General features: G+C 37.5%; 1 protein-coding gene across 2 annotated transcripts; it reads left to right on the top strand.

Moving 5' to 3' along the window:
* Nucleotides 1–422: 422 nt before the first annotated feature.
* On the top strand, nucleotides 423–12,549 carry si:ch211-203k16.3 (angiopoietin-related protein 7). 2 transcript variants are annotated; one of them, XM_038287477.1, is made up of 9 exons: nucleotides 423–585; nucleotides 763–1,013; nucleotides 7,572–7,787; nucleotides 9,513–9,635; nucleotides 9,735–9,849; nucleotides 9,941–10,078; nucleotides 10,278–10,494; nucleotides 11,554–11,749; nucleotides 11,839–12,549. In XM_038287477.1, the coding sequence occupies exons 2-9, from the start codon at nucleotides 861–863 to the stop codon at nucleotides 11,983–11,985; spliced, it is 1,305 nt and encodes a 434-aa protein (XP_038143405.1). In that variant the 5' UTR covers nucleotides 423–585; nucleotides 763–860; the 3' UTR covers nucleotides 11,986–12,549. The 2 variants fall into 2 exon arrangements, with proteins under 2 accessions (XP_038143405.1, XP_038143406.1); XM_038287478.1 differs by having other exon boundaries at nucleotides 424–585; nucleotides 9,516–9,635.
* The last annotated feature ends 3,598 nt before the right edge of the window (nucleotides 12,550–16,147 follow it).

Below are 16,147 nucleotides of genomic sequence, written 5' to 3'. Positions count from 1 at the left end.
CCAGAAAAACAAAAACTTCTTCAACTCTTTTTACAATATCAGCTGGAGTTTTTTTTTCCTGCACTTCATTATTTAAGATTTTTCATATTTTTTTTTTAAACATTTTGTTGTGCAAAGCATTTTTCCCCCAGTATGCAATGACAGTTATAAAATAACAAACACAAGTTGGTACAGGGAGCTGCAGTTTGTGGTATCCGGTAAAATAATTTTTTTTTTAATTTCTTTTCATAATGAATATTTGAATGAAAGCCATCATATTTTCATACATGCATAGCTTGCTGTGGTAATTTAAAAGTCAAGTTAAAAAGAAAATTTCTCCACGGTCATGTTTCTTCACTTCTCCCTTTACGTCCGAATTTTATCACCCTATTTGTCATGCTCCCTGCCTTTTCTCAGGTGCAGTGAATCCTCTTAGAGGTGGATTACTGGACTAGGATTGCTACACTGAAAGGGAGCGAGGTAGACATGGACTAAGAGAAAGCCACTCAGAGGCGAATAAACAAAAGAGGAATTTATATAAAAATGGAGAGAACCCCGTGGCCCAAACTGGGCCATGAGTGGGATAGAAGGTGCTGTTTAGCTGGGGTGAGTACTGCATAGTTCCCATAGCTTTAAGCTGAATTGTTTGTTAATTATTTGTTCTCTGATACTGGTTAATATGATGTAATGTTACTTGAGTCTATAATTCCAGTTATTTTACAGATTAAAACTCATAATTTGACTTTATGTGTAGTTGCTTAAACTCTCTTGTTTGTATGTAAGGGAGAGCCAGCAGAGTATCGCATGCTGAAGTGTATACTCCTACACCCTCAGCCCAACCTCAGTGGAAAGGCAGGGGACAGACTAACTAACTGACAGCAATGGGTTTGACCTCTGTCAAACCCCTCAGCTGGGCGGTGGGCTCCACTATCTGCTTCCTCATCCTGTTGCTCCCAGAGGCCAAAGCTGACAGCCTGAATACTTCCACGTCAAGCAACGGTGGAGGTGCACAGTGTGGGGAGTACACAAACCAGGTATAGTAATGGTCTTAGGATACATTACTGTTAATCAGTTGGGTGTTGTTGTTTTATTTTTATTTTTATTTATTTTATTTTTTTTGGGGGGGGGGGGGTCATTTTGAGAATGTGTATGTTTCAAGTAAAAAAAAATGTGCAGATAATTTGTTTATTTATTTATTATAAAAATTAAGAGAAAACATGATGCTCAGTCAAAAAGTGTAATACCAACCCTCAAATATTTACAGTCAAGGCAATGCATTTGGAAAAGCATCAGATAAGAAAGTTTTGTATTCATGGAAACAGGATGTTAGTGTGATACTTTAAAACCCTCACTTCTAGAATTGTATTTCATAAAGTGGCTTGACAATAAATGAGCTCTTCAAATTTGATAATGAAATTCCTGCATAAAAGAATCAAATTTGATCTATTTGTGTTTTAAAGTTTTTTTACTGATGTAATTTTTTAACTATGATATTGGATGTAGACCAGTTGAAAGATTTTTGCCAATATATTTTTCATTGTTGGACATTTGCCATGATGCACAACCAAAGCATTGATTGAAAGTTTTTATTTTGTTCTATTTTTTACATTGTTTGAAATGCTGAAACTATGTTTTAACTTCGACTGAAAGTCCCATCCAAGTTGAAAAGGAGGTGCTGAGGATGTCGAGCATGATATTGGATGTAGACCAGTTGAAAGATTTTTGCCAATATATTTTTCATTGTTGGACATTTGCCATGATGCACAACCAAAGCATTGATGGAAAGTTTTTATTTTGTTCTATTTTTTACATTGTTTGAAATGCTGAAACTATGTTTTAACTTCGACTGAAAGTCCCATCCAAGTTGAAAAGGAGGTGCTGAGGATGTCGAGCAGGAGCAAGGAGAAGAGAGGAAGAGGAAATACAAGCCATCTCTTGCAATAGGTGATCTGAGATCTTTAGGAAAAGTTAGAGGAACTGAAAGCCCCAACAAGGACACAGCTAGAATATTGGGAATGTAGTATTATGTGTTTTACTGAAACATGGGTGCAAGATAATATACACGGTCTCTCTGATTATATGACATGTTACAGTGAAGTTTTGTTTCTGCAGCCCAGATATTGAACTATTGGCAGTTAGTTTTTGTCCATATTAGTTACTCTGAGGGTTTACCCGTGTTGTTTTGGCAGCGGTTTACATTCCACCTTTTGCTGCTGGGAACACTGTTACTGAGCTACAGATGCAAAAGCCAAATTTGTGCCAACAAACTGGCGATTTTAATCACACCTCACTTTCTGCTCAATTCCAGTGTCTCAACAGCTTGTCAGCTGCTTTACCAAAGAAAACAAACATTTTAACCTGTTTTATATATTTGCCAAGTACTCAAACATCTCAAAACCATACCTTCTATTGAGAAGTTGGATCACTGCTCAGAACATTAGGCTCTTTAGAAGCAGTCGTCTGTTCTAAGGAGAACTGTAAGAGGTGTCAGTGGGTAGCACTGTTGCCTTGCAGCAAAAAGGTTCTGGGTTCGATTCCCCGAACTGATTCTTTTTGCAGGGAATTTACATGTTCTCCTTGTGCATGCATGGGTTCTTTCTGGGTACCCACAGTCCAAAAAATATGACTGTTAGGTTAACTGGCTCTAAATTCTGCTTAGGTGATGTGTGTGTGAATGGTTGTTTGTCTCTGTGTTGCCCTGCAATGGACTGGCAACCTGTCCAGGGTGTACCCTGCCTCTCCCCAGTTGACAGTTGGAGATAGGCACCAGCTGTCAAGCTGGGATAAAGCTTGATGGAAAATGGATGGATGGTTGTAAGAGGATGGTCACAAGATGGCCCTGCAAGGATGTTTTGAGGCTATAGATTGGGATGCACTGTCAACCACATGGGGAGGACATCAAAGCAGTGACATACTATACAATACTATATAAACCTCTGTGTAGATAACACCATCCCCAACAGTGCAGTGAGATGTTTCCCCAATAAAAACCCTGAATAACCAGTGATATGAAGGAGCTGCTGGCAAGAATAAAAAACCCTTTAGGAAGGGTGACATTGAAATACTATACGATATACAGAAGCAACTTATGGTCAAGAAAAGGTAAAGCTAGGAGCCCTACAAGAAGAAGCTGGAAAGCAAGCTCCAGCAGAACAATATCCAAGGTATGTGGTCAAGGATGAAGAACATCACGGGCTTCAAGCAGAAAGAGGATCAGACAGATGCAGGTCTGGACAGAGCAAATTAAATTCAGTTCAGGAACAAGCTTATCATCCTTCTCTTCTGCACACAGTCAAATGGACATTGCAATGGACATCCAAAGCTTCTCTCTGAAATGTGTAATCTTCCACCTCTGCCATGGACCTTCCTGCTTCTATTGATTTGTTCTCAACTGAATCAAAAGATGGTGCTGCTCCACCTTTAACTTGTCTGTCTCTAGAATTCAAGTGTGAAAGCAAATGGAGAGATTGAATCGCAAAGTGGTAAAATGGCCAAATGATATCAGCCCCAGAGTCCTGAAGTCCTGTGCAGAGCATCTATGTGGGATTCTAGAGCACTCTTACTACCAAAAAAAAACTGCCAACAGTCATCAATAATTATAGCCTTACTGGCGGTGTATCCCCCGTCATGAAGGTTTACTTGAACAAGCAAAAGACTATCAGAACCCCCGTGCAATTTCCTTATTTCTGGGGAGATAGAGTTAATTATGTCATCATACACCTGCTTCAACAAACCCACTGTCATTTAGACAAGGCAGACGACACTGTGCCGATCAGGTTCTTTGATTTTTCCCAATGCATTTAACACAATTGTGTCTGATTTACTTGGTTCTGAACTCCGAGACTCAGGTGGAGGCATTAACAATTCCTCTTGAAGACTAGTGACAAACAAACCATACAAGATCTCATCAAGACAAGAACAGTACAGAAGCAGCACAAGAGTGCCACAGGAAACAATATTCTAACCATTCTTTTTTACTCTGCACATCTCCAACTTCCAGACAGTTTTGTCATCTGCAGAGAGTCATTGGGTGCATCAGAGATGGACAAAAGGCTTAGTACAAGGAGCTGGTGAACCGCTTTGTTGCATGGTGTGGAAACAATCATCTGATCCTAAATATGAACAAAACAAAGGAGATGATTGTAGATTTCAGGGGAAACAAGACAATGTTAAATGCTATTAAAAGGAGAAGGAGAAGAGGGAGAAGAAGTGAAAGTGATGGAGTATAAATACCTTGGTGTTTACTAGGACAACAAACTCATTTGGAGAGACAACTATGAAGCCATCTACCAGAACGGTCAGAGCAGAATGTACTTTTAAAGGAAGCTTTGGTCCTTTAGTATTTACAGCAGGACACTGCATATCTTCTGTAAGTATGTCATGGAAATGTGATTCTGCTATCATCTGCTGGGGTAGACACATCAGATCAAAAGACTTAGAGAAGCTCAAAAAACAAAATACAAAATTTCATCTGGAGGTGAAAGAAAAAAGAAAAAGTCTTCATTGAATGAATTGAATTGTATACAGCCCTGAGCATCCTCTTCAGAAAACGAGAGCAGCAGAATGTCTTCAGTCAGAGGCCTTTAAAGGAACGGTGCAAGACAGACCACTACAGAAGATCATTCCTACATAAACGATCAACATCTTTAACATGAATTATTGCAACGCTTAATTTCCCTTTGGGATCTGTATGTTTTTAACTGAATTGAATTCTCAAAGCAGGTTGACTAACACATTTTCAGTTACTCTCATCAATGGTTTTTCAAGCTTAAACCCAGGTTGGCACTGAAGGCTATAAAATCCCAGAGGGAGCATGTGAACATTTGATCCAAAATCAGAAGTAGATAATAATAATAATAATAATAATAATAATAATAACAACAACAATAATAATAACAATAATAATAATAATAATAATAATAATAATAATAATAATAATAATATTATTTACAAAATCATATTTGTTGCAAATACAGTTATACGAGAGGAACAATAATTATAAATGGAATGGAAAAGCCTTAAATCTTCTAAGGTTGGTGGAGTTATTTACTCTTGTCTAATTGGCTTATGAGTAGTGTTTGCATACAGCTGATTTACAAGGTCTGCAGACTATACAGACTCTTTATTTAAATGTTTTTTTTTATTTTCTCACTACAAATCCCTTGAATAATTTTTTTTTATATATTCATAGAATGAATAATCTTCAAAAGGTTTGATTACATCAGAGCGCATATACTGTTATACCTGGGAAGGTTCTGTGTTTGGAACTAATCACCAAATTTACTCCAGTGCTACAAAGGAGTCATCACAGACCTGCCATCATTTACTGTGCCTTTATTTTACAGTTCAGCCGTTCGATTGGAGCAGTGAGCGTTCAAAGCATTAGAGCATGGGTGCTCAAGTCCAGTCCTCAAGAGCATCCTGTAACTTTTAGATGCATCTCTTCTCTAACACACCTGAATTAAAAAAGCTCAATCCCCTCATTTAGCCCATTAGAGGCATCGTTACGAGCCGCTCATTTGACTCAGGTGTGTCAAAAATGGGGTGCATCAAAAAGTAGGATAGTAGCTCCTGAGGACTGGACTTAAGCACCCCTGCATTAGAGGGATCTCACTGTGAAAAGTCATCAGCCGGGAGCAAAGCATCAAATAAATTTAAAGATGTTAGAACCGGTGGAGAAAGTCTGGTGTTATGGTGATATTAGCAAGAACTGAACATCCGTTCATGATTGATAAAAGGGAAGATGAAAAGTGAGCATAGAGGGTCCCAAAAACATTTAATGAGCTATGGTGATACAGGATCGGACTGGCGTTAAGCATGTGCCAACACTCTGAGCCAAGGAATACAATAGCTAAATAAAGGTTAGAATCGATTATGAAAAATAAGGACAAAAAATTCAAGCCTGACAGAATACTTAAGGAATCATTTGAAATCCGCTAAAAGTAGTAGGGGAAATGTTTTATACCATAATTAAACCAGTGTTTACCTGCTGGGCCATTATTACAAAAGGCATGTCAGGCACAAAGAGGCTTCTTATCAATTCAAGTGCATAAAATATTGATCTGGTGACCTGGGGGTGTTGCTATTGCCAGTGCTGTTTCTTTTGCTCTGCTGGAAAGCTGAAGATAAGAGGGAATTACATATTTCCACACAAAAAACCCCTAAAGGCTACGTCCATATCAATAAAAGAATTGTAAGCAAAATCTGTAGGGTGATCTGAGGATCCTTGCAGAACATGATTGACTCCTGGCAAAAAAAGCCTTAGTTTTCTAATGAATTAATAAGGTCCTTTCACAAGGTACTGTGTCTTGTGAAAGCTTATTCAAATGTGTTATTTAAAGTTTCCATGTTTAAAAGTTTCAGTTTGTTTTCTAATCCAATTGTGAGGGTTAAATACCAAACTGGAAAAAAGTCCTGAAAAGATAGAGCCCTTTTTTACATTATAAAAACTGAGTTTGAACCTGCTCACTGTCTTTTGGTGCACATTTGGAGGCTCCAAATTGGCAGCCTCATAGTGCCACAATAAGGCTACTGTTCCCCATTACAACATGTTGGGAGGTTACACCTTCCTGAGGGTTAAATAACTACATCTGATGTAATGTTTGGTTTTTAAAGCATTTCAAAATCTTTGTTCGTGATTTTAGGCAGGCCAATTAACAGTTTAACTTTCTTTATCCACTGCAGGACTACCATATCTGATTTTGCTGTTATATGACATAGAATGGAATAAAATGGAATAAATACCGTAATCGAATCAAATAAAATAGAATAGAATGTAAAGAAATGGAATGGAATAGAATAGTATTTAATCGAATAGAATAGAATAAAACAGAACGGAATGGAATAGAATAAAATGGAATAGTATATAATCGAATCAAATAGAATAGAACAGAATGTAAGGAAATGGAATAGAATAGAATAGTATATAATCGAATCGAATAGAATAGAATAAAAAAAGAATAGAATAGAATAGAATGTAATAGTATAGAATAGAATGGATTAGAATAGTTTACAGGCCGATCAGTACTTTAGGGTCACTGAAGGGTTTGGTATTTTGCAAAATGTTGAACTAATAAGTATCAACAAATTCTTGGAGATAAACAAACTGTTCCTACTTGTAAAAAGAAATTATACTAAGTTGGCTTCATTTTTTTCTATGACTGAAATTCATATTAAATAAATAATTATGTATGTGTGTATGTATGTATTAGACTAAGATTTATTAAAATAAATGTATCCACGTTTTTTCATAAAAGTAGCTTTTTAGAATGTTAGGAATTTTCTTTCTTATATTTGCCTGTAAAGTAATTACAATTTCTGGCCAATTAAATAGCCTCAGAAATAACAATTTAATTGCAACCTATGCATGGTTCTTTAAATATATCTGTGTTAGTTGCAGGTCAGTCCAGGATAGAACAAGAACATATGAATTTGAATGATGAATATGAATTCATCATTAACCTGAATAATGAGCATCCTAAGCCTAAGGTTCCTTTAGGTCTTTGTCTTAAAGTTAACTTCTTAATAAAAACCTATTGTGAAACATGTAGAGAGTATTTTTTTTTTATATTAAAAATATTCTCTTCTGACAGCTGATGGAGGATGGGATGTGCCGGCTGGTAGCCACGTTGCCTCAACTGGATGAGAGAAGGTGTCCGGATATGTTCCGCTGCTCTGATGAGGTCTCCTATTGGTTACATGAGAACGAGGAGAGGAAGCAGCAGATTGTGGCCCTGAAAGAAACCATCTCTGAGCTACAGGAGGAACTCAGGAATCATCGGCATCGCATCAAAGTCCTCGAGCTACAGGTGACTAGAGCAGACCTGGGTCAGCTGTCAGGACTGATTAACTCAGTAGTGACACACGTTCTACAAATATGGCAATAATGATGATGGAGTAAGATATTAAAATAGGTATTTGGGTAGGGAAGTGTTTTCTCTTCCAATATTTGATTAAATAATATTTCATAAAAAACTTAAAAATGTAAAACTTTTAATCTATGCACCCCAAGATGGGAATATATAGCATTATGGCTGGGTAATCATGGTTGTGGGTAATCGAGCTGGCTTCCATCCCAGGATGTCCTTGACCTTAGCCACTAACAGGATTAGCCTCCTACTCTTCCATGTGGTGCCTCATGTCTTCTCAGGTGATGAGCTTAGACAGAAAGAAACACTCAGCTGGATAAGTCCCTTATAATAGGTGGATGGCAGAATTAACTGTGTGCAGCAAAGCTGTCTATATGTGTGATTCATATTTTAGTTAGCAATGTTAACTTTGTCACAGCTTAATAAAACAGTAGTTTACCTTTTGACCATAGTCAGAGTCTTCATTGGTAGCATGGGAATATACCTGGACCATACAGAGGTTGTTTAGTAGTTGATCTACCAAGAAAGAACAGCAAATTCCTGTCGTTTCTGGGAGGTTTGCTGTGTCTCTCAGCACAGTCTTAAAAGAATGCTGGAGATTCCAGGAAACGTGCGTTTACTGTAGGCCAGACCCTAGGAAATAACGGATGGCCTGAGGGTCTGACATCCTCTAATAGACCCTGCATTCACTGCTTGAAACCATGGAGATTGACCAGAGAACAGATTGAACAGAGAACAGGAAGTGTCAGGTTTGGTACTGAGACTCTGTACTTTTCTCTGATAAGAAGAGGTTCACTCTGAACTCATTTAAAGGCTCTGGAGAAGCTGATATAAAAAATTATGCTGTCTAAAACATTTCCCATGATAAGCTTGGTGATGATACCATCTGTCATCTTTTAAGGAGCATGCTTTGACATTGACAGGCATGCTTACTCTGCAGACTAGCATTCTTTTACAGAGCTGGAGTGAGATTTCAGTAAATTACACTAGTCTGCCACATAAGTTTTGCAGTTTGATTCCTCTGTGACCTTTTATTGCACCATCTGTGGGTTCTTAAGTTTTATTTTTATTAAATTATTTGGTATTGTTTCATTCCTAAAACATAACCACTCCATATCAGTGGAAACCTAAAACATGAGGGTGGATTTCTGCAGGCACAGGCTCATTACACCAACCCAATATTAATGCGCTTACAGAGAGGGTCAAATCAACATCGCTGGTATTTTTTTATGAACAAAAATGTATTCAGAAAGAAATATATTAAAGATTTTTATTACAATTAACTTTTTTTCAGAGTAGAACCAGCAAATTTATATTTTTTATCTTTTTGATATTTTTGATTTTCAATTGTGTCCATCTTTTTCACAGATTTATTTGTTGCCTTATTTGCATTTTTGTTATTACTTTCAGACTGACATCTTAGATTCATTATGAAATAAATGAAAACTCCAATACAGTTTCAGACTTTAGAATGATTTCAAAATCTTAGTGTTCATCCCTGGGTTTATTTGCTTTAACGATGCCTTCTTACAGATTGGTACAAACAGATTTAATTACAATAGTCAGACCTATAATCAGTGAAGTTTCTTTGTTATATTGATATGATTCCAAGTTTTACATTGAACACTTTTTGTGAAACAAATCTGGTAAAGTTGTATGTGCCAGCAGAGTGAAGAGAAGCTTCACCAGAACATCTCTTTGGAGCAGCGTTTCCATGAGCTGGAGGTTCATCATGCTGAAGCCAGCTCCCTGCTGCATCTTCAAGGCACGCTGATCCTAGACCTGCAGGTGAGCCACTTTTTAGATCCAGCCCACTATTATTCTGGATCATTTTTCTGTTTGGATGAGAACAGTCTATTATTGTTAACAAATGATCTCTTTGCCTAGAATCAGCTACATAATTTGACTCTCTTAATGGATAAAGTAAAAAGAGGCTCAGACTGTTCCGTCAATATTGTCCGGCCCAATCATTTACAGAATACTCAAGAAGCCATGCACCCAGGTACAGTATGCACTAACGTAGCGATATGTCACCAGGTGGAGCCAGAGATCCCTTTTTGTCTAAAGCCTTTAAATACATTCTGTTGCTGCAGAGATCCAGCATGTGGGGAACTGTCCTGTGGACTGTGCCTCCATCTACTACAATGGTGTGAGGAGATCAGGTCTCTACACTGTGGTGCCATTACTGGCAAGCATGCCTGTGGAGGTTTACTGTGACATGGACACAGATGGTGAGGGATAGCCTTATATATTTATAAAGCTGTTGAATAAAACTTACTTCAGATATAGTAAATCAAAACATCAACCATCTTTGCACTCTTAAAGCTAACTACAGTTCCTGTTATGCAGCCTGATGGAGCTTAAGAGTAAATAAATGTGGACTTAAAGACTCTTTAGAGGTCTTGACCTTTGCTGCACTCATTTCTTAAGGTGGTGGCTGGACCGTAATCCAACGGCGAGTTGATGGCTCTGTGAGCTTTGACCGAAGCTGGAGGGATTACAGGGATGGATTTGGGGACCTGCATTCAGAGTTCTGGTTGGGTAACAACCACATCCATGACCTGAGCACCCAGGGTGACTACAGCCTCCGGATTGACCTAGAAGACTGGAGCATCCAGCACAAACATGCCCTCTATCAGAGTTTTAGGTATGAGGCATTGATACATCTTAAACCTTTCAGAATGCTGTCCTCTTAAACCCAAATACTTTGAGGTAGCTTATTGCTGTTTTATGTAATACTATAGTGGATAGTTTTGAAGTTGAAATCGTCTTAAAAGCCCTCTGCACTTTTGAAGGATGCGTTGGTTTTTCAAAACAGTTAAAAAACAAACCATTGGACTTTGTTTCCAAGTTTGAAGACGTTACGCTTTCCATCCAGGAAGCTTTTTCAATTCAAAATGTCAGAAATAGCGTTGAGTTCAAGGCTTTATAGAATAGCCCAACACAGCCTTGTTCTGGCTTAGAAAACATGCAAATTGAAAAAGACAAAAGGGGGTCCTTTGGCTTCTTTGTTAGCCTGCAAAACCCCATACCTGTCTATTTCTCTGAAAGGAGGGTTGTTAAATGGAATTTTGGCCAATTCCCAATAACTAAGGGGCGGACCTTTTTGTCAGTTTCAATTGACATGTTTTCTAAGGCAAAACAAGGCTTTGTTGGGCTACTTTATAAAGCCTAGAACTCAACACTATTTCTGACATCATGAATTGAAAAATATTCCTGGATGGGGAGCGAAACTCTTTCAAACTTGGAAACAAAGTCCAGTGGACTGTTTTCTAACTTTTTTGGAATGACTATAACCTGGATGATTGAGAATCTTAACCAGCATATAACACAACGGTTTGGTTTGTTAAGAATCAGAATAATGGCGACCCAAAAGCACACCAAGCAGGAGAGGGGTAGATTTTAGGCATCCTTAGAAAACAATATTCTGAAGTCTTTTTATATCAAATATATCTATTCACTTGAGAGTAGCAAGTGAACATGTGTACCTAATTTGCAAGATTAATGCCAGAAGCAGTAGAAGAAGTAGAGCCTTGTGATAAGTTCAGTGTTGCACAGATTAGTGTGAGACGCAGTTGATGTTATGCTCCACAATTCTGCTATTTTATCACTCATGTTTTTATTTTTTTTAAATGTACCAATTTATAACTAATAGCATGTAAGTTGGCTTGCAAAAATATTTCACTGTTGTTTGTTCTTGCTGCAGTGTGGAAGATGAGGAGCATCAGTACCGCCTCCATGTGTCAGGTTTCAGTGGCACAGTGCAGGACTCCTTTGGCTGGTACCATGATAAGCAGCACTTCAGTACTCCAGACACCGGCAATATCTGCGCTGAGATCTCTCATGGTGGCTGGTGGTACAACCAGTGCTTCTACGCTAATCTTAATGGAGTCTACTACAGGGTGAGCACAGAAAACTTTGAATATTAGCCTACACATTAAAAAAAAGAAAGCCCTCAAGTATTTTTTTCTTTATTTTGCCAATTCTGCAGGGAGGCCATTACACTCCAAAAGGACGAGGTTCACTGGGTCCTGATGGGATAGTCTGGTACTCCTGGAAAGACTCGGATTATTACTCTTTACGTAAAGTCAGCATGATGATCCGACCGCGCAGCTTCCACACACGCATGTCGCCCTGAGCGTCTGTCACAATGACGAGGCTACAGACAGAGGAACTAAGCTTCACTATGAGCAGAAAGGAGGAGAAAGAGAAAACCTCAGGAAGTCTTTATTTTATTCAGCAATTATTTTTCCATATCTATTTTAATCCAAACAGTGGGCCCTGAAAAGACTTCTTTTGGATTATTTTTTTATTATGCAAATGAAAAAGGACCCATAGTATAAACTCTATAAGAGAGCTCACTGATTTTTCCACGGTTACAGAAAGTTTTTTTTTTGTACAGTTTTGTATTGTTAGTCTGGTATGTCAAACTAAGGACAATTTGGAAATATTTATAATAGTTTCTGAAAAAACGTGAATCATGAAAAGCAGCTCATTTCCAATTTAGCTAAAGCTTAAATATGTGGATTTTTTCTGTTCTGTGCAGTCATAATTTGGTCTAACATCCCTTATTTAAAGCTGCACTACACACTTTTTGTTGTTGTAAACAAGCTTGGAACCTTCCTATGTTTTGAGATAATACTGTAGGGAAAAGGTATTCAACTTTGCAATCCAGTTAAACAATAAAGGAGATTGATGGTAATTCACTCTGTCGGCATTTTATTTTATCTTTGCAACAATGAAAACAAGACAATGGTAACACACAGCTGGATGTTCTGATCTAGACAAGGTTTCTCTCACTAAATTAAAGCTTGCAAAAAAGCTGTGAAGGTCTCCTCATACAGTTAATCAAATAAAGTTACAGACTGCTAAGGAAAATAGTAAAATGTTATATAAACCTTGGAAAAGAGTCTTTGGACACTTTCTATTGATGACTCTGAGCGACACCTTCTCCTGTTGAGGAATGGCTGAGATGGTCCTCTGTGTGTGTCTCCCAATACTTAATGATCAGATCCTAAAGGAGTCCATTTACAGTGCTTTGAGAAAGTATTCGCCGCCCTTTAACTTTTCAACCTTTGGCCATATTTCAGGCTTCAAAATAAATTTAACATTTTCTGTAAGAATCAAAAAGTGGGACACAATCATGTAGTGGAATGCAATTTATTGGATATTTTGAATTGAACACCCCCCCCTAAAAAAAAAAAAAAAAATGATACCCCCACCCCCCAAAAAAAAAAAAAATGATACATAGAACTCACCTGTGAGTAATGAAGTCTCCATATAAATGTACCTGCTCTGTGATCGTCCCAGAGGTCTGTTTAAAGCACAGAGAGCATCATGAAGAACAAAGAACACACCAGGCAGGTCTGAGATACTGTTGTGGAGAAGTTTGAAGCCAGATTTGGATAGAAAACGGCTTCCCAAGCTTTAAGCATCTTAAGCCCCGTGCAAGTGATAATATTGTAATGGAAGATTATCAGATTGCTGCAAATCTATGAAGACCCAGCCATCCCTGATCAGAGATGCAGACGCCCATGATCACTCTGGATGAACTGCAGAGATCTACAGCTGAGATGGGAGACTCCATCCATAGGGAAAACATCTGTCATTTACTGGACAAATTTGGCCTGTATTAAACAAGGCCATTTCATAAAGATATCCGTAAAAAGTCTTGTTTAAAGTTTGATACAAGACACCTGGGAAACAAAGCAAACATGTGGAAGAAGGTGCTCTGGTCAGATGAAACCAAAATCAAACTTTGGAGAATGTTATATTTGGTGTAAAAGCAACACAGCTCATCACCTTGAACACACCCTCCCCTTTGTCCAACAAGGTGGTGGTAGCATTATGGTTTGGTCCTGCTTTTCTTTAGCAGGGACAGGGAAGATGATTAATACTGATTGGTAGATGGATGGAGCCAAATAGAGTATCATTCTGGAAGAAAACCTGTTGGAGTCTGCAAAAGAGCCAAGACTGGGATGGAGATTTACCTTCCAACAAGACAATGATCCAAAAGATGGAGCAAAATCTACAACGGAATGGCTCATAAATAAACTTATCAAGGTGTTAGAATGGCCAAATCAAAGTCCAGACCTGAATCGAATTGAGAATCTGTGGAAAGAACTGAAAACTGCTGTTCGCAACCTCACATAGCTTGAGCTCACTTGCAGGGAAGAATATCAATCTCTCAATGTGCAAAACAGAGACATACCCCACGCGACTTGCAACTGTAATATCAGCAAAAGGTGGTGCTACAAAGTATTAACTCAAGGGGGTGAATCATTTTGCTCACCCATATTTTTTTCAGCTGTTCATCTGTTACATTTTTTTTTCAGTTGTTCCACTTAATAATGTTGTCCCATTTTATTAATTCTTCACAAAAAAATACCATTTAAAATCTTTATGTTTAAAGCGTTAAATGTGACCAAAGCGGCTGAATAACTTTACAATTAACTGTATGTTATACATTTTTTATTCTCAGAAATAAATGACAAAACTATCTATCGTTCTATTTCACAAACTAAAATAACCAACTGTAGATTCAGAAATGGGCTTGGACACTCAGAGACATTCTCTTTAAGCCAATCAGATGGAAACTAGTTGGTCTACTTTGGATTATTGTACTGCTGCATAAACTTCTTTATTTTTTAGCTGGAGGGGAAAAAAAGCAATTTTTAGATTGAGTTTCAAAATGTCCCAGTAAAGCACAGAGTATCTATCTGTTGGAGCAGCTCTGTTAGTCCAGCTGGAACACCAGATGACCATTTTACTACCATCATCTTAGAATGCTGTGCTCGTTTTACTCCAGATGGATTTTGAATCTTGGACATTGACCTTAACCAAATGAAGTAATGTCTCCAGTGCTTAAAGATTTAGTTTTAAGTTCTTGTGAGAAATTTTGGCTATTTTTTATCCAACAGATTCAAAAGTAAACAGGCCTAAATGTGACAATTGGAAAGGAACTGGGCTCTGATGATTTAAAAACAAGAAAGCTCTTTTTCATTTAGAGAAATAATTGGGGCTTTTTTCCCCCTTTTTCCCTAAATAGACAATACTTTAAAAGTGCATATTATTCCAATTTTGTTCTTATTTAATGTAGTGGGCTAAGACAATATGGTCTAAATAATTGTATAACAGGATTTTATGCTTTTTAGAGCACTCTGCATGTGCATACAACACTACTCAAATTTAAACAGCCTATATAAGTCTTAAACTTCACCCCATGTTTTAATAACAAGCTACAATTATCACTTGATATTTGACTGTTTCTGATCAGTAATAGTGGAGGTCATTGCAAATGGTTGGTTGGAGTATAGAGACTGTATTAGCTGACAGAGCAACCCACTTAGAGCAGTTATTATAAAAATTCTGAGAAAATATATAAACATTTTGCAATTAATATTAAAATTATTTTTTTTCATCTTTCAATATGCTTTGTCCAAAACTCCTTAAGTGAAAAAGTTTTAGTTTCACCTGGTTTAATTTAGTAAAAAAAATCCTCTTTAAGGAAACTTTGGTTGAGACTTTATCACCTTAGGCCTCTTAAACGACCTGCACTTGTACAGAAATATATATTAGGTCCAAGCCCAAATACAAATGGTGATGGGTCATTGTGGTAACCTTTCAGAACCAAACTGCTGCAAAACGGACCTTTTGCAACACATTTCACTTGAGTTTCATAACTTATAGAGCCAGACTGGTTGAGAAGCCTGCCTTAATGAGCCATTGAGACCAAGAGGACCCCTGCTGTGAGACTGAGACCCCTGGTTGTTGCTGCCCTGACTGCTGAGCTGCTGTTGGATGAAACTCAAGGTTTCCAACAGACATAGGTGTGCAGGTCTGGCATGATTAGAGACAGAACAAACAATATGTCCTTTGATGATGAGTAGAGATAAGTTAACAGGATGGACTGCATGCTATACTATAGTAACATGTTTTGAGCTGTTGCTGAAGCTTGGAAAAATTTTATTTTACTAAGGGTTTAAACACTGATATAACATTAGTGTTCATGCGTTCCTCAGATGCTCATTACATTTCCATTACCAAGTCTGACCAAGAGTCATTTAGTGGAATCCTGACGTCTATTCACTGCTAGATATTTCAAATAGGGAAAATAATCAATTAATTAAAGGTTATTGGTTTTTTATTAAGCAATTCATTTAATAAAACATTATTTGGCTAAATAATGTTTTATTCCCCTCATGGATTTGCATTGTGAATTGGTCTGAAAACATTCCGATTTTTTTAAAATTAGTGAAAAGCTAATTTGATCATATTCCAAATTCTTCCAGATAAACTTT

The sequence above is a fragment of the Cyprinodon tularosa genome, unplaced genomic scaffold (assembly GCF_016077235.1).
Source record: "Cyprinodon tularosa strain WSP-4 unplaced genomic scaffold, ASM1607723v1 ctg24, whole genome shotgun sequence".
Taxonomy (NCBI): domain Eukaryota; kingdom Metazoa; phylum Chordata; class Actinopteri; order Cyprinodontiformes; family Cyprinodontidae; genus Cyprinodon; species Cyprinodon tularosa.
The sequence above is the reverse complement of the archived record's forward strand: the minus strand, read 5'-3'. Positions and strand labels throughout refer to the sequence as shown.